The sequence below is a fragment of the Thermobia domestica genome, chromosome 6 (genome assembly GCF_964235325.1).
Source record: "Thermobia domestica chromosome 6, izTheDome1.hap1.1, whole genome shotgun sequence".
Taxonomy (NCBI): Eukaryota; Metazoa; Arthropoda; class Insecta; order Zygentoma; family Lepismatidae; genus Thermobia; species Thermobia domestica.
This window is the reverse complement of record NC_137459.1, coordinates 182772264-182796860: the sequence shown is the minus strand read 5'-3', so window position 1 is coordinate 182796860 and position 24597 is coordinate 182772264. Positions and strand designations below refer to the sequence as shown.

Genomic DNA, 24597 nt, shown 5'->3' with positions numbered 1-24597 from the left:
TGACCGATATTTGTGTCGAATCCATAGTTTTTGGAGTCCCTAAGTTGATGGTGACAGTTTTGGTGCCCTATATATCCAAAATGAAACGTATTCCCCCCGTATGAAAAACGGGTATTCTAGCTAATTTATAAAAAAGAAAAAAACAATAAAATTATTTGTTTAAAAGATTGCATATAAACCTGAGAATAAAAATAAAAAATACAGCAGAAAAAACTATTACGTAGAGAAGACCTAAAGCCCCTCCTCCCCCTTATCACTCTTCATAACGCAAGGCCGAACCCCCTTCCCTCCTTGCCGCGTTACGTAATATGTGGACGACCCCTAAATGTGTCTTAATCACATATCCATTAGACACAGAACAAATATAGACACTGACACTGACAGTTCTTCTACTGACAGTCAGTACATATAGTGATTTTTCTTGATTGACCCTTATGCACATTTCGGTTGCACATAGAACAAATCCAAGAACGTTTTATGTCATCAATTCGAGGACAAATAGCACATCTCCTCCTTTTAGCTGGAGAATCTGTTTGCGGACAGTCTTCATTGATGTTCCTATCAGTTAGTCGTAACAATGACTGCCGAAGCCTACGAGAAAGTGTCCCGCATTCGCCCCTTACTTTTAGGTGATCTTGAGCGAGAGTCGTCGTAATACTCCTCATGAAGTCTCGTCTCTGAAGTCTTCTTGGTTCGTTGGAAAGATGGTAAAGAAAACAAGGCTATTTAAGCATGCAACGTCCAGTATTCTATAGAAAATTGCAAGAAACCACCTTCTGCAAAATCTGCCAGTTCCGAGTTCTGCACACATCTCCGTAACACTCCCCAAGAAAACCACAGAAAAAATGTAATGCAGGAAACGTATAGCGCAAGTACTATCCTGGGGAAAATTTCGACCCCAGAAATCCGAAACTATCGAAACAACAAAGTGCATGGACACGAACAACAAGTCGCTACGAAATCTCAAGATCAACTGAAAAAATGCAACCGTTAAGTTTTACGACCCACGATTATGCCGTCTAGGGTAAAGGAGGCGGCGATAATAAGAAATGAATGAAATGGTGGAATGAAGAAAGTGGGACGAAACTGGAGAACCCCGAGAAAACTCACGCACACAGTGTTTATCCAGCACAAGGTTCACTTTGCGCGGGCTGGGATCAAACCCAGGACCCCATTCACTAGAGGTGAATACTCTATCACTGAGCCACCCCGGCCCCCTAGCAAGGTCAACTCAGAATAGACGACTGAAGCCTCAGTGAAACAATATATATATATTGTCCACAGCTAGAAATGTGTTTGCGGAGGTCAAATTTGGTCCCCCACGATAGTAGTTACGAGTTAAGTATGTAGTGATAACTTAGGAAAAAGATATGTAAAAACTTATATTTCTTAATAAAAATAACTTTGTATACTATATATATATATATATATATATATATATATATATATATATATATATATATATATATATATATATAGGGTTTGTCCGGGAAGTAATAGGCCTGATTTTATTCCGCCATGACTGTACTTCGGAGCGTGCGCGCACCGACTGAATCCGGTAGAGGGCGTTCCTAGCTAACGAACGATCGGCTGGTCAGTTGTCTCCGAGTACACGGAGAGTCAGGACAGGCTTTTTCGCGCGACGTGTTTCTGTGAGTGGTGCAAGCCGAAATTGCAGCGTTCGTTAGAGCAGAGGTACGCGATTAAATTCTGTGTTAAACTCGGTAAATCTGCGACAGAGACGTTTGATATGATCAAGCAGGCTTACCCAGATGATGCTTTAGCAAGAAGTGGTTTGTTTCGGTGGCACAAGGCCTTTTCGGAGGGCCGGGAAGAGGTCGCCGATGAAGACCGTGCTGGAAAACCATCGACTTCGACAAACACCGACAATGTGATTCGTGTGCGCGAAGTTTTGAACTCAGACCGTCGACTAAGTATTCGTTTAATTGCCCAGATGTTAAATTTACCAAAAACTGTGGTTCATGAAATTGTGACGAAGCATTTGAACATGCGCAAGGTGTGCGCGAAGATTGTCCCAAAAGTGCTCACTGACGACCAGAAATTGCGGCGAGTGGAATTGTGCCAAGAAAATTTGAACATATGTGAAAGTGACCCCCAATTTTTGTAAAAAGTAATCACAGGTGACGAATCATGGATCTTTAAGTATGATCCCGAGACAAAGAGGCAATCTTCCGAGTGCACACGCCGGCGTCTCCTCGCCCAAAAAGAGAAGAATGAGCAAATCCAAAGTGAAAACGATGCTCATTGTCTTTTTTGACATCAAAGGCTTCGTCCCATATGAATTTGTTCCTCCTGGACAAACCGTCAACGCCAAGTTTTACGTGGAAATGCTCAAGAGACTCAAACATATGATCAATCGGGTCCGACCAGACATCGGAGCTGACTGGAAGCTGCACCACGACAACGCTCCGGCTCACACCGCTTTTCTTGTGAATAGCTACCTGACCAAGGCCGGCAACCCAACGCTTCCGCAGCCCCCCTACAGCCCAGATGTGGCCCCCGAACTTCTTTTTGATTCCTCGCCTGAAACGCCCGATGAAAAGCAAGCATTTTGAGACGACAGAGGGGATCCAAGCAGCTTGCACCGCGGCTCTCAAGGCTATTCCGGAGAATGACTTCTGTGACGCCTTCAATGCTCGGAAATCGCGCTGGCAGCGCTGCATCGACGCAGAAGGAGCCTATTTTGAAAGTTTTCAAAGAATTGTAACGATTGGCTCAATAATTTTTTTAAATCGACTTAGTCCTATTACTTTCTGGACAAACCTTTATATATATATATATATATATATATATATATATATATATATATATATATATATATAACGCAGCAGCTGAAATGCGTGGGGCAGAAGGGTATGAGCAAATCGATCACCAATGGAATGAATCGATCCAGGGCACAGTAAAACTAGTTAGGCCACTGGGCATATCTCCTTCCTTCTCTTCTCTTTACATTATATCTGGAGATGTATGTTCTGCCTAATAGGCTACTGTGGCAATTTTGAAAAGTAAGAGGATATACGCTATCAATGATAAACTATGACTTTTAATATATATAGGGCAATAAATCGAAAAACTCTGTATTATTGTTCTGTCCCAATGCCCTGTATAGAGATCCACATATGTCTTCTCAGAGCAACATTAAACTAATCTTTTCCACAGAATATTTTTCATTCTATACTTTGATCCAGGGGTTGAAATGGAATTTTAGACCTAAGGGGGAAGTCAATAATAGATAAGGTTTGATTCAGAAAGTCGGAAGAGCAAGCGAACTTTGATGGAGAAGCGATAGAGATTGTTGCAGAACAATTAACAAAAAAAACAAAATTAATATCACCATTAACATTTACTATTTGTTAATAATAACTACAGATGTTTCTCCTTCCTTTGCACAATCACTTCAACTTACGAAGGGGATATTATCCCTTCGTGCATACCTGATTTTCACTCTTGCTTTGATCTCAGGCTTTTTGCACGTGAAACCGTATTTACCGGGTAACTTTGACTCGGGGCCATTTTGTCTCGTGCATTTTTGTCGCGGAGCACTTACGCCCAGACCTTTTTCATGCTTGGCCGTAAGACTCGGGCCCTTTTGAGACAGGGTTCTTTCGACCCAGTCTGCTTTGACGCAGGACTCTTTTAACTCGATTTCTTTTGACCCGGGCAATTTTGTCGCGGGGCCGTTTTGACTCTGGCCTTTTAGTAGCGGGGCTATTTCCTTTAGAGGCGGGTCCTTTTGACCCGGGCTCTTTTAATGTAGGGCCAGTTTGTCGCGGGGCCCTTTCACCAAGCTCTTTTGGCGCGGGCTGTTTTGACTCGTATCCATTTGTAGCGGGGCCGTTGTGACTCTGGCCCTTTTGTTGCGGAGATCTTTTGACTCGGAGACTTTTCTCGCGGGGCCTTTTGACCCGGAGACCTTTTGACCTGTGCTCTTTTTTTTACATTCACTCAGCCGCGTAACTCTCAGCCGGTGCCTTAAGCATTCAAAACCGGCGAGGTAACATTATTGCGAATGTTTCTTTATTTTTTCTAGGCTCTGTTGACGCGGGGCTGTTTATACTCGGGCTCGTTTGACGTAGGGCCCTTTTGACTCGGTTCTTTTTGTCGCGGGACCATTTTGACCCAGGTCTTTTTCACGCTCGGTCGTTTTATTCCCGAAACTTTTAACTCAAGTCTTTTCGACTCGGGCCATTTTGACTTGGACTCTTTTTTCGCGGAGACTTTTGACCTGGACATTTCACTCTTGGCTGTTTTGACCCTGGCCCTTTTGACGCGGGATCGTTTTGACTCTGGCACTTTTGTCGCGGAGACCTTTTGACGCGGGCTCTTTTCTAGCGGGGCTGGTTTGAACCGTGCCCTTTTGAGTTGCATCCTTTTGACCCGGCCTCTTTCGAAGTAGGGACCATTTGTCGCGGGGTCTTTTGACTCGGCTTCTTTCCTCGGGCCGTTTCTACTCGGGGCCTTTTGTCGCTAGGCCCTTTTGACCTGCAGACTTTTTGACTTGCGCTATTTTAACGCGGGACCGTTTCTTCTCGGGTTCGTTTGACGTAGTAACTTTTGACTCGGTTTTTTCTCGCGGGATCCTTTTGAGCCGGGCTCTTTTGACGCAGGGCCCTTTTAACTCAAGCCCATTTAACCTGGGCCCTTTAGACCTGGGGCCATTTTGACACGAGGCCTTCTGTCGCGGAGACCCTTTCACACAGGTCCTTTTGACTCGGGCCCTTTTGTTGCAGAGATATTTTGAACCCGGGCCTTTTGTCGGGGGGTTCTTTTATCCGAGCCCTATTGACCTGGGCTCTTTTCACGCGGAGCCCTTTTTACTTGGGCCTGTTTGACGCAGGTCCATTTTGACTCGGGTCTTTTTGTCAAGGACACTTTTGACACGAGCTCTTTTGACGCTGGGCCGTTTTGATCCGGGAACGTTTGTTGCAAAGAGCTTTAGACCCGGGCCTTTTCGACTCGGGCATTTTTGTAGCGGGGCCCCGTTTGGCATAGAGCCCTTTTGACTCGAGCTCTCTTAACACAGGGTTCTTTTTTCTCCGGTCTCTTTGTCGCAGGACGATTTTGACCTGAACTTTTTCACGCTGTTCCGATTTGACCCGGGCCCTTTTGAGGCGGGATACTTTTGACCGGTTCTCTTTTTACGCAGGCCCCTTTTAACTCGAGCCCTTTTATCGCGGGGTCGTTTTGAGTCGTTCCCTTTTGTCGCGGATACCCTTATACCCAGACCTTTTTCACGCTGGGCCGTTTTGATTCGGGTCCTTTTGAGGAGGGTTCCCTTCGACCCAGGCTCTTTTGACACAGGGCCTTTTAACTTTATCCCTTTTGACCCGTACAATTTTGACGCTGGGCCGTTTTGACTCAGGCCTTTTCGTTGCGTCGCTCTTTTGACCCTTGCTGTTTAGAAACCGGTCCTTTTGACTCGGGCCCTTTTGTTGCGGGGTCCTTTTGACTTGTGCCCTTTAGAGGCCGCTCCTATGACCCGGCCTTTTCTCACCCAGTGCCAATTTGTTGCGGGCCCTTTTGACCAGGGCCCGTAATGACTCGGGCCCTTTTGGCTCAGTTCCCTTTTGTCGCTGAGATCTCATGACTCGGGGCCGTTTTAACTTGGGGCCTTTTGAGGCGGGGTCGTTTTGACCCGTACTCTTTTGACACAGGGCCGTTTTTCTCGAGCCCTTTGGACTAAGAACTACTTAATATATATAGCGGAATAAATCGAAAAACTCTATATCGGCCTTTTGCTTCCCCCTCCTGTTGGAAAAATCTTGCTGGTGTTAAGGATTATCATGTTGCTTAGTTACTGTATTATATTGTGCTATACAAACAATAAATACATCTGTGTGTTTTTTTTTAATAATAAGAACCTTATTTACATTTTTACGGACCTTGCTTTACGACAGCGAAACATATTCACGTTCAGCGTAATCAGTTTCCATTCTGAAATGAGGACAGTGAGACGAAAGAAGTTATTGACGCATACATTTAGGACATAGAAAAGTGTCCTGCGAACATGTCGTAGTAAATTCCTGAAGAATGACATGCGCTAGTAGCAATTGTTAGCAGTTATTAACTGAACATAGAAGATAATAAACTGAAAAACTGAAAATACGAATCTTTTCAGAGATGACAGTGTACTGATGCTTTAAATCTGTTCCTTTACTCCTTATACATACGTTATTTCCCTAGTCAAAATAAAAACTCTTCAAAATTATTCACAATTTCTTATGCAACCATCCCTTCCTTGGAGTACTGCGCGGTCACATACCCGTCACGGCGATGTAAAGGCACTTTTGGCGACGAGGATACATAAATATGTTTTAAAAAGTCAATGAAATACATATGTAAAATTCTAAACATATATTTTTTCATGTTTATTCCATTTCTGTGTTATTTTCTTATTGAAAAAAAAGTACTGTTGCATTTACTTATGTTCAAGTTGCTTATTCTTGGTTGCTCTGAACAAATTTATGCCATTTTGAAAATTTATTTTCACTAACTTGTCACATATAATTCAGATTCTCTACAAGGAAGAAATGTAATCGTCTTGCAAAAAAAAAAAAATGAAAATCAGGTTATAATAAAAAGAAAATCTTAAGATGAGAAAAAGCTCTCACTCTTTCAGCACAGTGAACCACTCAATATTTTTCTAGATGTTCAGCAGGATGGTTGTGTTATATATATGGCATTATTATGTATTCTAAATCTATGTTATTGTGCTTGCTTCTAATAAGTTTAGTGTTTAATATTGACAGTATTGTAATATTTCTTATTCTATTTTTCTTTATTTACAGGTAAGAAGACACTGTCTTTCATTTCATTTGAAGAACTCTGTGTCATTGAGGAAGAGTGCTTGGAGAAAAAAATGTCTGTAATCTGGAGGGGCTGTACGTTAATCTGGTAACTTCCGGACCAAGCGGCCAATTGTAGAAAACACCATGAATTGAACTTATACAGTTGTCTGTAGAAAACATACGTGGAAGAGTAGGGAATATACTGCAATATGTAGTGTTCGCATGCTTCATGGTATATGAAATGTACTTAAACTAGGACGCTACATGTTAGAAAAATAAATGTTAGTGCGAGCTGGTATCGAGCCAATGATGCCGGGCGCCAACGTTGCGCTCTCTACCACGGAGCCACGGCTTCTCCCAGCGAGGGCAGTAAAGAAGCCAGTACTTATAAGCAAACATTGTTTGTCGAAAGATAAATCAACTAACAATTTATAAGAAACCTCTGTGCTGTAAAGTGTATTTAATCATGTTACCTGTGTACCAACATAATTTTCACAATCACATCTGAAAGAGGGGTATGTTCCGTGCCTGTAACACCGAGAAGGAGTGGGGGCGAAAGCAACTGTCCATAGGCTACACAGACATAGCACCTATCTCCTACGTCCAGAATGACTGTTCCCACATTTTATATGTCGAATGACGCTTCTTCCTTCTTTGTCAATATGTATGTATATTGCAAGGTTTGTATTTATTTCCCCCTCCGTATTTGTATGTATACTAATGTGTCCAGATTCTGACATGCGGAAAGTAGGACACAAGCATAATAGTAAGCCTATATGATAGCCCACTGCGTCAGCAATTTAATATCCTTAAGTTAACCATTATGTTTTTGTTTTAAAAGGGTGGCCTTATTTACACAATACTATAGAGTTATTATTAGGTCGACCCACATTATGCTTTATTTTTGTTTAATTATACTTTACTTTTTTTCGAAATTATGCTTTATTGTTAATTTAAATTGTTGTTTTACACTAATCGTGCATAATGTATAATATTTACTATACATTAAATGTTCTAAATATCTTGATCTATTTATTAATATTTTATGCAACCAGTTTCTTTCATATTTAATGAACTTTCTACTTAATGCACTGTAAAGAGATATTATTTATTCGAGTCAGTTTTTTTTATCACTTGTGTGTGCCTTAGAGGTGCATACAGAAAGAGAAAGGAAAAGATGCCAGCAAAAAGTACAGAAAGTGCTCAAGTTCAAGAGGTGCACATAACAATGTAGTGTGGAGTTCTTGTGCACTTTTTGTACATTTCGAATCACCATACATACAATTCTTGTACGCATGATTTTTGTACCGGAGAAAATAACACACTTAAGATATTCGCAAACTATGTACAATGCCATTTAGTTTCATAAAATATGAATACCGTATTTTAATCTTGCAGTTAAGCAGAATTTTTCAAGAATTGTTTGATAGAATTTTCCAAGAATAGTGTTTTAAATTATGATTTATTATGCTTTTAAAATGAGTTTCTTCTGGACTCTTAGACAACCACAACCATGTTCAAGGTTCCAACCCTATGTGTAAATTGTTGTTATGCTTTTTATGCTTTTCGGTTGCCCTAGTTGTAAGTTATTATTTATGAAATAAGGTAACTGCAGGTATATACGCCAGTGCAGCTAAATACACCAAATGTTCAGTGCTGGGACGTTTCCGACGAAATCCGTTAAAATACACCTCCAATATGTGCCACGGGCCTGAGGAAGTCCGATTTGACAAGTACTACGGGAGATAGGTCTGAGACCGTCACGCCGTGCAGTGTTGTTTGCTTCGGGAAAGTTCCGTGGAAGGGCCTTATTATTTCAATACCAATAGAGATAAGAATGCGTTATTATTACCGTGCTAGCTTAGATCATTACTGGTTGTTTACAACAGTGTACGCCTTATTTCGTGTCCGTCTATGAACACTTTGTTTTGTAAGTGTAAGTTCAGTATTTGTGATTCCATGGCTACTAAATCAATAACAAGCATCGAGCAGCAAAATACGCCAGGGCTTGTGCAGGACTGACTGCAGTAGATGAAAATGTTTTCATTTGTCCTACACTGAGAAAAATCCGTTCTCCGGACAGCGGTATATTGTACAAATATACGATATCTTCTTGCTTACTACAAAAATCAGTACGGAGCATACGTTAACCGTATGCTACATAGGCACTGCCCTTAGATGTGATATTATGCTTTTCCAGGATGTTTGATGTCTAACAGTCTTCCTTATATTACATAATGTATGTTACCTTCGTCAGCTATATGTTGTATACGTCCATTTGTATGTGAGATTCTGACCGCCTATATTGTTTCATACGGAAAGTACGTATAGATGGAACACTTATACAGAAAGTGTTATATAACATGCGTTTTCAGTTATAAATTTGCTGTACGTTAAGCCCAAAATTACAGGATTTACAAATGTAACATACTAATTCTTTTCTCAGGGAAATGTTTCATATAGTATCGGTGTAGTCTTTTTAAATCACTGTACAGTGACACTGTTTGTTAAACTTCTTACTGACTAAAACTTTTCAGTTTGGAACTTCATTTCAAATTTTGACATTATCGTTTTTACACTTTATTTTTTTTATCTTCATCTTGCATTTTGGTTATTCTATGTTCTGCATCTGCCATGTTGTGTAGTAATATTTGAGTTCGTATAATACAGACGATGTAAGCAGTTGCAAGATGTATTAAATGTTTCTAGTAGTATCCTAGACTTGGCGTAATTACCTGCACGTGTTGGTAAATATGCCAATTTGTAAAACTTTTTTTCTTTTACCTTGGGTACAACACAAGTGAGTGGCATGATTGCAACATTTTTTCTGCTCGCGGAAAAGACTACTCTGCAACGCACATGTGTTGTTCTTTGTGTTTCATGAAAATTAAGGCTGTCAAAAATCCAACACCCTTAACGTGGCGTTTTTACCTGCACCTACCTTATGAACAAAAGAGCTTGAGTTGGTACTGAGAAAATCATCTGAAAAAAGATCACTCCCAAGAATAAACTACCCCTCATACATTTTTCAGGACAAATGAGTTATACCATATCGTCATATTATTGCTTAAATATTTATTTATGAAATATGAATAAAATTGCCTGAATCATTTTTTTTAATCGTCCGAAAGAACACTTACTCCCAAGAATAAATTACCCTTCTGGGTTTCCCCAGAGAAATGAATTATACCCCATGAAAAGTTTTTTTGAAAAATTTGTTTATAAAAAATAAAATCATTAAGAGCACTTTTGGAAAAACAGCATTTTTTAAATCCTTAAGTAAACTACCCTTATTTCTAGAGGTAGAAAGACAATTCTAAAACTCCTCCTAGAAGATCACACAAAAATCTTACTTCTAAAATTTTGTATCGATTCCTTGAACGAAATGGCCTCTAGGTGTAAGTACATCAGCCCGAACGGACGAACAGAAGGACAGCTGTCGAAAAATCACTTTTTCGGTCGGAATCTATGAACCATGAAACGTGTAAATCCGTTGAAATCTCGAATTTGAGTTTTTCACGATCACCAAATTTTCTTCTCTCATTACGTCGCTCGAAAGTAATACAAAGGGTTTTTCTATAGTTCATGTTAAACAGAGGCTTTTATTAGTGTAATGTAGACATAAAATATAAAACAACGTACTCTTGCAATTGAAGATCTGGAATCTATATGTGGTGTAATAAAATTCATCACTTCTTCTTTAATAGAAAAAAGATTTTATTTTAAAATGATTTCATATGTTTCCAAATGTAAAAGATAATTGTAAACATCTTATTTCAGACAGTTGATAGTGATTGATATATCTTCAACGTTGATACCATATCTTCAGCAGCGCCTGCAGTGTACCTAAAAAAAAAGTAGAAATGGAGAATAAATATTCAAAATTTCACTGTGGAAATTTTTAAAGTTAACTAGAAAATTATTAGCCATATCGAAGATTGAATTAGATGTTCCTTCTCGGTAAACAGTTATTAAAAAAAAAATACACGCGACACAAATGCACGAAAGTGCTGATTTCAAATTATATTTTTACTCTATCTCCAAATCAAAAAGGAGATGTTTCAAAAGTGCTCAATTTCCCGTTTACGTTGCGCGCATACAATTTGGTGTAGGAAGAGGTCATGGCCGAAGACATTCACATATAAATAATGATGGCCATAGCTCAGCGGGAACATAGTCAAAAATGGGTCAACAATACAATCGAAATACCCATAATGCGTGCATATCTTTGACATATTTTTTGTATATCGCGTAAAAGAAAGGGCGCGCTCCGTTGACGTTTTATGGAAGTGAAACTACACGTTGAACTCTACAAGCACTGCGAATTTCATTGCACTCGTGCCTCCGGAACAGGGAATAAATCGGGTCAAAGTCGAGGGATGTACCATCTCTGATTCTCAGACTGACTTGTTTCCCTGTTCTCCAGGCTCGAGTGTGATGAGATTAACAGTGCTTGTAGAGCTCAATGTATAATCTCACTTCCATAAAATCTCAACGGAGCGCGCCCCGTATTTTGAGCGATATACAAAAAATGTCAAAGATATCCGCGCCTTATGGGCATTTCCATTGAATTGTTGACCCATTTTTGTCCATGTTCCCGCTGAGCTATGGCAACCATTATTTATAAGTGAAGGTCCTAGATCACGACATCTTCCCACTCGAAATTGTAGGCGCGCAACGCAAACGGGAAAATTGAGCACTTTTGGAACATCTTTCAACCTAAAAGTAGTCTACTGTGAAATCAGTCTATATATATATATATATATATATATATATATATATATATATATATATATATATATATATATATAAAATTGAAAATCACTACGTTTGTGACTCTGAATCTCCTGAACCACTCGACCGATCTTTATCAAATTTTCAACATAGATGAGGTTCAGGCCTGAAATCATTCTTATGATTTAAATTTAACGGAGCAACGTAGTGAAGGAGAAGGAGATATATAAAAATCAATTTATAGAAAACTGAAAATGACTATTTTTGTAACTTAATAACTTTTGAACTATTCGACCGATCTTAATCAAAGTTTCAAAATAAATGAGGTTTGGATCTGAAAACATTTTTGTGATTTCACTTTAACGGTAGATCCTAGGGGAGGAGGGAGGTATAAATAAAAAATAATAAAACCTAATAACCATCCAACCAATCTCGATCAAATTTTCAACTAATATGAGGGTAGGGCCTTGGATGATTTTTTTTTAATCGTTTAACTTTGACAAGCCAACCTAGGGGGGGAGGGGAAGATATATATGTAAAAAAATAAATTAAAATGACTACCTTTGTGACTTCATCACTCTTGAACCACCAGACCGATCTCAATCAAATTTTCAACATACATGAGCTTATGGGCAGAGATTACTTTAGGCTATTCAGTTTGACGATGCAACATAGGGAAGGGTGACGGGGGAGAAACTAGAAAATGATCAAAAATGACTGGTATTAGTGTTGAACTCATAGTTTTCGGGATCATTCAGATGAACAGAGACATTTCCAATCCGGTTTAAATTCAAATTCAACCCCGCAACTTGGGGAAGAGGGAGGAAGAGATATCTAAAAATGAACGAAAATGACCGATATTAGTGCTGAATCCACATTTTTGGGGTCGGTGAGATTATCGGTGTTACTTCCGATGCCATAGGCCGCAACATGAGGGAAAAGGAAATATATAAATGGTCAAAAATGACCGATATTAGTGTTAAATATATAATTCTTGGGTTCGCCGAGATGAACAGTGACACTTCTGATGCTGTTTAAACCCAAATTCAGCTCCGCATCTTCGGTGAGGGGGAAAGGGAAATACATAAAACTGATCAAAAATAACCCATATTAATGTTGAATTCATAATAGCCGTGGTCACTGAGATGAGCGGTGACAATTCCGATGGCGCAACATGGAAGAGTAGGGAGGGAGACATATAAAAGTGATCAGAAATGGCCAATATTAGTGTCTTACACGTAGTTTTTAGGGTCGCTAAGATGAAGAGTGACACTTGTGATTCCGTTAAAAACCAAATTCAGCCCGGGAACTTGGGAGAGAGGGAGATAAAATGGTCGAAAATGACCAATATTAGTGTCAAATCCATAGTTTTTGGGATCATTCAGATGAACAGTGACATTTTCGATCCGGTTTAAATCCAAAATCAGCCCCGTCACTATTAAAACAGGTATATAAAAATTATCCAAAATGGCCATTGTGCATTTAAACTCTTTATTTCAACCTAGCAAAGCGTGTAATATTTGCTAGTACAACATATGAAGTGTTACAAGAAGTGTGAAATTAAATCCTATGACCTGATCGTTCATGATACTGTTTGAGAGATTCCAGTGGCGTTACAGGTCTGTCGTTTAGTTACTACTTTCATTCTGGAAGTACTTTCAGTTTTAACCCTTTTACACGTTATGGTTTATACAGCATGGTAAGAAACTATTTGAACAATCTTTGGGAGCTGATTCCCGACACCGAAACTATCAAAAAATTCCTCTGAAACTTTGGTCAGTGAGGGATAGTTTCGGCGGATTTTCCCTATAGCCTGGCAAGTAATCCCTACATTCCTTTGGGGAATCCCTCGTACACATTTTGCGGAGGTTTGAAACATGCCGTTTTCAATCGAGCAGGTATGGCTTCGAGTGTCATGTTCTAAATCGCACTCTCTACGTTGCGTTGTTTTTGAATTAAAGCCCTCTGAAGTTCATTTTCCCACGCTTTCGGCAACTTATATCGCCGAAACTATCCCTCACTGACCAAAGTTTCAAAGGACTTTTTTGCTGGCTTCGGTGTCGGGAATCAGCTCCCGAAGTTTATTCAAATAGTTTCTTACTATCCTGTATATCGACCGAAATTTGCTTTGTAAATCTCTAGTAAAGCTTTCCACATCGGGTTTTTTTGCATTCGTTCAAATGTGGTAGCATCAAATAACATGTTTCATGGGCATTTTGCAGTCACGTGTGCCATGACTGACAGCGGTGTCGTCACAAACATGGAAGAAGGAAAAATGTGTAAATTTTAGAGCTTTTTAAAATAAAATTCCTGACACATCCCTATTTATTCAGGATCATGGTTCGTACCTTGGTGTACCACAAGCGGGAAAATCCCGTCCAAATTAAAAAAAAAAGATTTTCAGGAGAAATGTTCTCTTTTTTGAAGAATTTCTCACCCCAAATCGTTTGAAACCTAGCCTCATTTAAAACAAAGAGAGGTACTAATCATGATTCTAGCATAAATAGGAATATGCCAAAAAGTTTTCGATTTTTTTAAAAATTTTTTTCCCTATTTACACATTTGTTGTCAATTGTTTAGTAAAGCATATACAGTATTATCACTATACTAAAATCATGCATTGTACCTCGTTCTCTTTGGATTGAAGCAGCGTTTCAAAGAGCACCACTCGCATGTCGGTATTATGTACTTGAAGAGAGAAAATTCCCTAAAAATGGGATTTTTAGAAAAATTCCTTTTTTTTAAAGCTTGAGCCACTCTGGACGCCTCCTGTGTTAATGCTTGTAGTCTATCTCAAAATAACTTAAAACATACTACATAATGTATGCAATATCTTTACAAGATATTAATCTCGTATCTTGAAAACTGAGGGCGGGAAAAATATTTACCCATGTGTAACGAATATTCCATGTTCCCATAAATGATAACAAAACATAGGATTATAGATATTTTTCCGCCCTCAGTTTTCAAGATATGATATTGATATTTTGCACAGATATTTCATACTCTATGTAGTATGTTTTAAGTGATCTTGAGATAGAGAGTTACACAGGGGGCGCCCAGAGGGCCCCAAACTCAAAAAAATTATCTTTTTAGGGTACTTTCCCTCCTTGGGTACATGGTGCTGACTTGTGGATGGTACCGTTCGACAGGCTGGTACATTCCAAATAAAAGGAGGTACAATTAATGATCCTACAATGAATAGTCTTTATGCTGAATCTGATGGAATAAAAATTGAATGAAAATGTATTATCCAGGGAAAATTGGTAAATCGGCTAGAGCATCAAGCTATTTTTATTCGGTTCATTTTTCGTACCTCGTTCTCTTTACAATAAAACAGTGTTTTTTTGTGGTGAAATTTGCATGTTCATGTCTTGTACCTGAGGGGAGAAATTCACGATAAACCAGGACTTTTTTAATATTCCCTTTTTTCGAATTTGGACTAAAATTTCCTGCCTTAGGTACATAATAGGGAAATTTGAGTGATACAGTTAGAAACATTGATTTATTCCGAGCAAAACGGGGTATGAGCCATGATTCTACGGTAAATAGTCCTGACGCAGTAGCTTATTGAGTGAAAGTCTACAATATGCTTCTAAAACCCCAAAACTTAAAAGGATTAAAAAGTCCTCTCAATTCGTACAATAAATGCATAAGGGTCTTTTTTTTAATTAAAATGAAATGATGAGCAGTTGAAATCCCAACTTAAAGTCATGATGGACATAAGGTGAAAGAGAAATACTTTTTTTTTCATCTTTAGGAATACACCACCATCATCATAAGTATTCTGTCATTATTGGCAGGTCACGTGCTGCAGCTGAGAAACTTCCATGCTCCACGGTATTCTGCTAACCTCTTCGTTTTCACGTTTCTCTGTTTTCGTATCGTCCATTAATTGTAGTCTCCTTTGCCCTCTCCCTTCTTTGCTGCCACCATCCCTCTAGAACAGTGGTTCTCAAACTTATTGTTACCACGACCCCAATTAAATAATTAGAAGTATATTGTGGTCCACCTACTTTTATCCAAATACACATTAACATTCTACGTAATGGTTGTGTATTTCAAAGCAATTACATTTGTAAATTATCTCTCTAATTCCAGTTTGTTCAATAACAGTCCATATGAGTGAGTAACATGAAATTTATATCAAGATGCTGTGAACGCTTCGATATCAATCAGTGACGATCGAGCAAGTGTAATGTAAATTTCTTTCTCAATAACTGTATCATACGAAATTGTACGCATGCGCCGAAAGGGCTAAAGTGTTTCCATAAAAAGGTAAAACAGAGCTAAAACTACTCCCGACGGAATGCCGTACCCCGTGACAAATTTTGACTCACTCACTCTCTTTTCATTACTATCCAGCATCTCTATTGACTGTATAACAGAGCAGAGATCTTAGTAACCACATACTTTGTACCTCATTAAGAAACGCTTCCAATTTTCATTTTTTGAATAGTACTTCACAATATATTTTTCTGCATCAAAATAAAATTTTCGTAAAAAACAGGACAAATTTATCTCGATCCAATAAAAAACGGTCTGCGACCCACCAATGGGTCGCGACCCATACTTTGAGAAACGCTGATCTAGAAAGTACCTCATGATACAGTTCCTTCTTAGCTAATGTCTCAGTCAGTTTCTCTTTCTGTTCTTAGTAATATCTAAAATTGTTCTTTTCTCCCCCACATTTCCTAACACCCTCTCATTCGTTTTCCGCTCGACCCATCTAACTCTCTTAATTTTTCTCCACACACACATTTCGAAAGCTTCCAGTCGTTTTCCATTATTTTTGCGTAATGTCCATGTATCTGACCTATATAGTACAATACTCCACACGAAGCGGTTTGAGTCTTTTTCTAAACTCTTTATTCAAGATCTCACAAAATAGTATTTTCTTTCTCATAAAGGCTTCTTTTGTCATTCCTATCCTTGCTTTTATTTCACGTTCACACTTCATATCATCACTAATGGTACTACCCATTTATTGAAAACTAGTCACTGGTTCTATTTTCTCCACTACTACTACTATGTTTGACACTGCCCTTTTGTTTCATCACCATGTTTTATTTTTCTTTGTGACGTTTATTTTCATCCCATATTGTTCAGAGCCCTTCTTCAAGTCTTCTAACATATTATTGATTTTCTTTTCAGATTCTGCAACAAGCGCCATATCGTCTGCAAACCATATACACTTAATAATTCTACCTCCTATTGAAATGACGTCTTCATTTTGTAGTTTTTTTTTCACTATATCTTCTAGATAGATATTAAATAATGCAGGCGAGAGACTAAATAAGGCCCTATGAAACGATGTGTAGACCCGACCGCGGCTTTCCATGTTTTGCTCCATTTATTAACATTGTATCATAGGCCGTGCGTGACATCTAAAAGCATTAATATTATTATCATCATTAGTATTACTTTAAATAAAAATAAGATAAGTACTTGTTTAGAGGTAAATAAAATGAAAGAAAAATGCAAAGGGTTGGTTATTACACCAGTTTTATTTGCATACAACTGCAATACTTCTGACAGCTGTGTAAAAAGAGAGGAAAAGCTTCTTTCCAGGGCTGATGAGCTAGCATGAGACCTGTACTACATGGGAAGCTTTTCCTCTAGAGAGTTCTAGAGAGTTGGCTGCTAGAATTAAGGTAAAGCTCAACGTCATGCTATGGCAGCAACAATCTCAAATTTTAGCAATATGAGAACAGATTATCTTTTATGCAGTATTTAAAGTGACCACATAACAGCTGGTACGTTTGAACTCTAATTAGCCAGAATACAGTCAATGATTGCATATTATATTGACTTTCAGATAAACCCAAAATGTATTAATAATGATAATAATAATAATAATAATAATAATAATAATAATAATAATAATAATAATAATAATAATAATAATAATAATAATAATAATAATAATAATAATAATAATAATAATAAATCAAATGTTGTTAAGATAAGAGACTAATGTTGCACAGGAACTGAACTCCGACAGGACAATAACGAGCCGGAACAAAGTTCTGGTGTGTCCAGGTCCATTTTAAGTCTTCCTCTTGTAGCCCAAGTTTCACGCTAAAATAAAACTACCAATACCATCATATGTTAACATTCAGTTGGAAAGTTTCAAAAAAAAAACTCCAATTTCATACTCTGAAAATATGTTATCCTTATACTTACCTTCTTCTGTGAATTGCCCTGTGGGCCATCTAAGGGCTGAAATACAATTTCCAGTTCTATCATCACGTGTTTTTCGTTTAATATATCCAGAGCTTCGTTCGTGATGACAACATTGAGCTCTTGTTTCGTTGCGGACCCATCGTTTTCCAGAATGAGACGAATGGGGTACACCTTCACTTCCATTGCCTGAAAGAAATTTAAATGAATATCGATTAGATCTATTTTCTACTTTGCCCTTTCAGCCATCAATTTTCAGAGAAAATAGTAGAAGTAAAACACTTTGCTATCAATTAAGGTATCTTGAAACATTATTGTCAGTTTTTCAAAAGTAATGGAATTTTGCAGATAAGCATGTGGTAGAAAAAAATCTTTGTCACATTTCTGTGTTGAACTGTATTTTTTTAATGTATTATATTTTTGTGTGGGGGGGGGAACAAATTTATTACGTAATCACATTCACTCGATGTAGGTAAGTTCTAACATACAGCACACATGCAAGGGATTCTCACGTACACAGTTATCATATCTAAATTATCAAATGCAGGACATTCAGGAACTATGAGGCTATTCATTAAAAGTCAGTCTTCCTTTTGTATACTGAGTGTTGGTTAGGGAAGATAACACAATTCAATCGCAGCATTACTCCTTGGAATTGCAAAAATGAAGTTGATAAACCTTAAGTTCACTGTGTGTTTCAATACTATTATTACTTACAGTAGATATTGTGAAATACTTATTGAACAATGGAAAACTGATAAAGAATTTCGAGTCATCTTTCACCACATTTTTACTTTGAACATACACCAAACAATGAAAAATTTCATAAAATTGTGTCTTTAACACTAATATTTTGGAGCTTAATTCATTATAAGCACTCAGGTTCTTTCAATGGTAGGGTTGCCAACTGGCCAGCATTTTTACCGACCTAACCGGAAATATTGCTGTTATTTTGATTAAGGCCGGTGGCCGATACAAACTTCTTACCAACCTCTTTAAGAGTGATATTTTAAAATCTGTAATCCAGAATAAAGCAGTTGAAAATGCTCCAAGAACATTGCCAGAACGAACTTAAAAAGAATGGAGAGATGGAGCGGGAAGGAAGACTGTCATGGTTCCTAGATGTAGAAGTAAATCTTTATATCAACACTTTCTTCTCCATCTCGCAAAAATTAGTAAAATATTAACTCTCTATGACTTACAGTTCTCGAGATATGGCTGCTTAAATATATAGAAATTCAAACTTTTTTGGCCAATGTCTAGGGAACGGTGGCCAGTAGACAATTAATCAGTGGCCAAAGATTACTATTTGGTACCAAAATGTTCACCATCCTCTTATGTTAGGTATTGATCAACACTAATATGATCTCTGTGTGACGTACGGTTCTCGAGATTTGGCTCCTTAAATCTCCCAAAATCGGAACTATCTTTTGGTCAATATCGAGGGGACGGTAAGTCATAGAGAGTTGGTATTGGTATTAATCAATCCCTAATAAAATGTTAAACATTTTTGTACCGATATTAATTGATGGCCACTGTCCAACTGGCCACTGGCCAAACCAGTGGCCACCGGTTACTATTTGGTACCAAAATATTTACCATCCTCTTACGTATTGATCAGCATCAATATCATCTCTCTACAACTTATGGTTCTCGAGCTATGACTCCTTAAATATCTAGAAATTGGCCATTTTTTTGGCCAATATCACGGGAACGGTAAGTCATATAGATATGATGTTGGTGTTAATCAATACCTAAGGGGATGGTAAATATTTTGATACTGATAATAATTTGTGGCCATTGGTCAACTGGCCATTGACTAAACCAGTTTCCAGTTGGACAGTGGCCACTTGTTACCATTTGGTACCAAAATATTTACCATAGTTTTAGATATTAATCAACACCAATATGATCTCTTTATGACTTACGGTTCCCGAGATATGGCTCCTTAAATCTCTGGAAATCGGATATTTTTGACCAATATCTCGGGAACGGTAAGAGTGACGCGAAAAATTTAATCACTTTCTCTGATATTTTTTGATGCTCTATCGAGTGCAAGGTTCAAAATTGAAAAAAAAATCCCAAATAGCAGACAGACGGACAGACACAGACATAGAGAATTCAGTAACGAACTTTTTAAGTTCGTTGAGCATCGAACATCGAAATTCTTCAACAGTGCCTTTACAAATACAAATTTCCGTTGTATTATACAGTACATTAGGCAATATTTGTTTTATATTTTATTGTGAAACATTGTTTCAACAATAGAGACAGAAGTGTATAATTCTCATAGTTGTGTGGCATAATATAGCGATAAATTTAAGTTGAAAAAATGAAATGAAATCTTTGAGTTTTACGTCCCACGGTTATGCCGGTTAGGCTAAAGGAGACGGTGATGATGAGAGATGAGTGAAATGGTGGAATGAAGATAGTGGGAGGAAACGGGAGAACCCCGAGAAAACCCACGAGCACGGTGTTTGTCCACCACAAAGTTCACTTGGCGGGGGCTGGGATCGAACCCGGGACCCCAAGCACCAGAGGTGAACGCTCTACCACTGAGCCACCGCGCCTAAATTTAAATTGTCCATTGATTGTTGGCAAATAACTCTTACAAGGGAACATCTTATATTGATAGTAGCATTGCCCAATCAAATAATACGCAATCGATAGAGGAGTGAACAAAAGTGAGAAATCCAAAGTTTCACGGGCCGACACCCAAAAACAGGAGATACAAAGGAAAGAAGAATCTAGAATCATGTGAAGATAGCAATGCAAAAGATTCACTGACACAGAAAGAACTTCAAAATGATTAAAGTAATCAAATTGATATTTACACAACAGTATAGTAGCAAACATTGTACCCACAGATATTGGACCATTGTACATGCCCCTTTACAGACACAAGTGAAAGATATTTTGAAAAAAGTCGGCAAAGGATACCATAAAGGGTAGATTTTTTTCTATTATTTTTTTCAATATTTCGAACCGTTTGCAAGATTTGAGCCTACTTCCGGTTGGAGTTTCTAATTCATGTATGATCAGTGTTTTGTTTCTTCTTGCATGCAGTATGTAATAAGCAAATACATTAAACACACAATTAATTTTAATGCCAGTGATATATGGTGTTCATTGGGCAAAACATTCCAAACAATAAATATTCATCTTAGGTTGAAGAAATGGTTATCCTTCATTTTTCATTATCATTTGCCCATGAAACAAAACTATGATAGATATACAACCCCTGTATTTACGTATGTGGTGTCGGAATGTATAACTCGTAGGATATGATGCTTTACTTTTAAAAATTTCAACACCTTTAGTGAACATTTAAAAAATGTAACAAAGAAATAACACCTGAAACAACACGTTTCTAGCACTTATGGTTTTCGACATCTCATTGTCGAAAGGACTGGAGACAAATATATAAACTTTTCGTTGGAGGCAAACATATAAACCCAGCATTTTAATATATATGTTATTATTATTTATTATGCATTCCAGTTCCAGTACTTCTTCGTAGCTATATTATTAGCATAGGTGTCTTCGGCGTGGGAGACCCTGATTTGATTCGCGGCGGGAGCATGTGTGGTTCACATCCCACAGTAAACTTTAGGTTCACATTTCATGTAGTGTCGCTATTGAACGGGACGCTAAACTCGAAATTACCACCACATTCCAGGATTGTTACTAGAGTAATGAAAACAGGACTGTTCAATTCCACACTCAACTTATATTCGATATTGCTACTCACATTCAGCGATTCCGATAACTTTGGAGTGGGAGGGGAATGTTCAGGTGCGGAGGGATATATATATATATATATATATATATATATATATATATATATATATATATATATATATATATATATATATATATATATATATATATATATATATGTGTGTGTGTGATCGAAAATGGCCACTATCAGTGTCGAATTTATACTTTTCTGAGTCGCTTAGATGAACAGTGATACTTTCGATCCTGTTTACATTCAAATTCAACCCCGCAACTTGGGTCTGGGGGAGGAGGAGATATTTAAAAATGACAGATATTAATGCTGAATCCACATTTCTTGGGGTCACTGAGATGAACGGTGACACTTCCGATGGCATGGCCCGCAACATGGGGTGTATATATATATATATATATATATATATATATATATATATATATATATATAATTGGTCGAAAATGGCCGATATTAGTGTTAAATTTATCGTGCTTGGGGTCGCCGAGATGAACAGTGACACTTCTGATGTTTTAATTCAAATTCAGCCCCGTACGTTGGGGAGGGGGAAAGGGAAATACATAAAACTGATAAAAAATAAGCCATATTATTGTCGAATCCATATTTTCCGGGGTCGCTGAGGTGACCGATGACACTTCCGATCCCGTTTAAAACCAAATTCATCCCCGCAACTTGGAAGAGGAGAAGATAATAAAATGATCGGAAATGACCAGTATTAGTGTCCAATTCATGGTTTTCGGGGTCATCAACTATCTTTGGTGGAATGATTAATTATCTTTCCGATGTCGTTTAAATCGATGCAATTAAAAACGAAAACAGCATATTTCACGGGTACTAGACACATGAGATACGGAGTTGTGCATTTAAATTTTCATTTCAACCCAGAGGAGCGGGTAATATATGCTAGTTATTATATAAAAAATAGTGGCTAATAATAATAATGGTCAGTTTATTGTACTATCAGTCATATTCCTTATGTTAACCTTCATTTTAATTTAACCTCTTTTTGAATGAATTATTTTAGGGGTATGCATAATCCAACATAACGTAATCATCAGAAACGTGAAGACAAAAGCGCTGTGAAGTGATCTTTAGGGAGTAAAGAATTGGAAACGAATGCTGTTTACATGCAAGCACTTTCGAGCGACAGTAAATATCTTCATCCAATTACCTAGCGTCACTTGCTGCCTTCTTGTTTGGAAAGATTACAAAATAGCTTTTGCTAACAGTTCGTCGCAAATTTTCTATACAGCGTACTGTAGCATATGTGTGTCTTATTTAAGTTGTAAGATAAAGCCTTTCTTTCTGTTTCTATTTATTTTTTATTTTTCTTTTTTGTTTTTTTTTCCTTGTATTCTTAAAGATATTAATAAATAAAACGAAAGTGTTAATGTCCTGTGGTAATTTTTACCCTTTAGGCTAAGGGAAACGTATGATTAATGCAAATGATTATAATCTAATTAATGAAATGAGAATGTAGGAGGAAATGGGAGAATCTCGGTTAAGCCAACGGACACGATGTTGTTTACCACAAATTCACATGAACTTGAGTTGAACCACGAACACCCTTACGCTAGAAGTGAGTGCAACACCATTGAACAATTGTAAAGGTAAGGCAAAGTGTTCCTGTGAAATGAAAGCCAAGTTCGGTATGCTACTTAATACGTAGTCCAGTTTATTTCTTGGACACACGAAAAGTATAATATTTTTCAGTAAAATTTAGAAAAAAATATCTGACGAAGTTCTTATCAAGTCTAGTACTACGCGATATAAAATGATTCCTTTTTTTCTTATTAAAAAAAACTAATGATCAATATTAAATTAGTGGGCTAACAATAACAATCAATAATTATTTGTTTTATATCCGTCATATTATTCATTCGTGTTATTCCTGTGTAATTAAAGAACGATGCCACGTAACACATTCGCTACTAACTTTATATATATATTGTTGAAAACAACTGGTTTAAAATATGAATCTACTTACTGCTTTGTTTCAGCTTGTCTCATTTGAATCTTCAGCTTGAACTAACTCGAGGCAATTGAAATCATGATCATCAAAATTCAGAATCTAACTTGACATGTTTATTGAGTTTGTTGTAGCAATGAGTGGCAATTAAATTAATGCTTAGAAATTTACATAATGCAGAGGAAAAACATCCTTCCTTGTTTGTTTTAAAGAAAATCTTTACGAGTGCATGCTAAATTTACAGCATAGAGAATCAACCGTCTTTTTACTTTCTTACATTATCGTTTAATAACAAAGTTATTCGATTTATGTTTTTTTGTGCTCTAATAACAATGATATATTACTTTTATGTGTGTGTGTTTATTAGCAATTATATATTTTGTGTGTTTTAATAATTCGATATCATTTTGCGTATCTGTGTGTGTTCAAATAACATTTAGATATTATTTTTGTATGTGTGTGTGTGTGTCTGTGTATTCTTATGATAATTCCTATTATTTTGTGTCTGTGTTTGTGTGTTCTAATGACAGATATATTGTGTGTGTGTTCCAATAGCAGTTAAATGTTATTTTTTAGCAAAAATGTGGCCAAACTCAAACTCAAACCCAAATTTTACGACCTACTAAAGGTTTACGTACCGTATTATTTCATAGTATATTAACCTTGTGAATGTCTATCTTCCATGCCAAGTTTCATCAGGATCAGATTATTTGCGTTGACCGTGTATGATATTATTTAGTAAGGTTATTGTTGTGAAGGTGAAAACCAAACGAAAATGAAAAATACAATTTCTTTGAAAAACATAAAATACCGTCTTTAGTTGAAAATAATAACTTGCTCACCTTATTAAGTAAACTTAAAATTATATATAGAAAATAAGAAATGAGATTTATATTTTATATCTATTTAAAAGATTATATATATATATATATATATATAGATATAGATAGATAGATAGATAGATAGATATATGATATTTGTAAGCGTGATTTAAATATTTACATTTGGAAATTCTGTTCAAATTTGTCATCTTAAAAATAATGGTTTCGTTCAATAACTTTATTTTATCATGTTTAGCACTTGCATCTTTGAAGCGTGTGATTCCCGATTCGGGCAACATTTTTGCATTTATCATGAAGCAACTGGGAAGA

At 37.2% G+C, this 24597-nt stretch overlaps 2 protein-coding genes across 4 annotated transcripts in view; one reads left to right on the top strand and one right to left on the bottom strand.

Annotated features, from left to right (window-relative positions):
* The window catches only part of LOC145688349 (cadherin-like and PC-esterase domain-containing protein 1), a 1309510-nt gene that overhangs the window by 520356 nt on the left and 764557 nt on the right, over nucleotides 1–24597 (top strand). The gene's annotated exons all lie outside the window — the stretch shown is intronic.
* LOC145687385 (uncharacterized) overlaps nucleotides 10586–24597 on the bottom strand; it is a 47348-nt gene continuing 33336 nt past the window's right edge. Inside the window, exons 2-4 of the mRNA XM_081760840.1 lie at nucleotides 17730–17915; nucleotides 15862–15920; nucleotides 10586–10655 (exon numbers count right to left, since the gene is read on the bottom strand). Of these exons, the coding sequence (XP_081616966.1) occupies nucleotides 10586–10655; nucleotides 15862–15920; nucleotides 17730–17915 (315 nt within the window). The remainder of the gene's footprint in view (nucleotides 10656–15861; nucleotides 15921–17729; nucleotides 17916–24597) is intronic.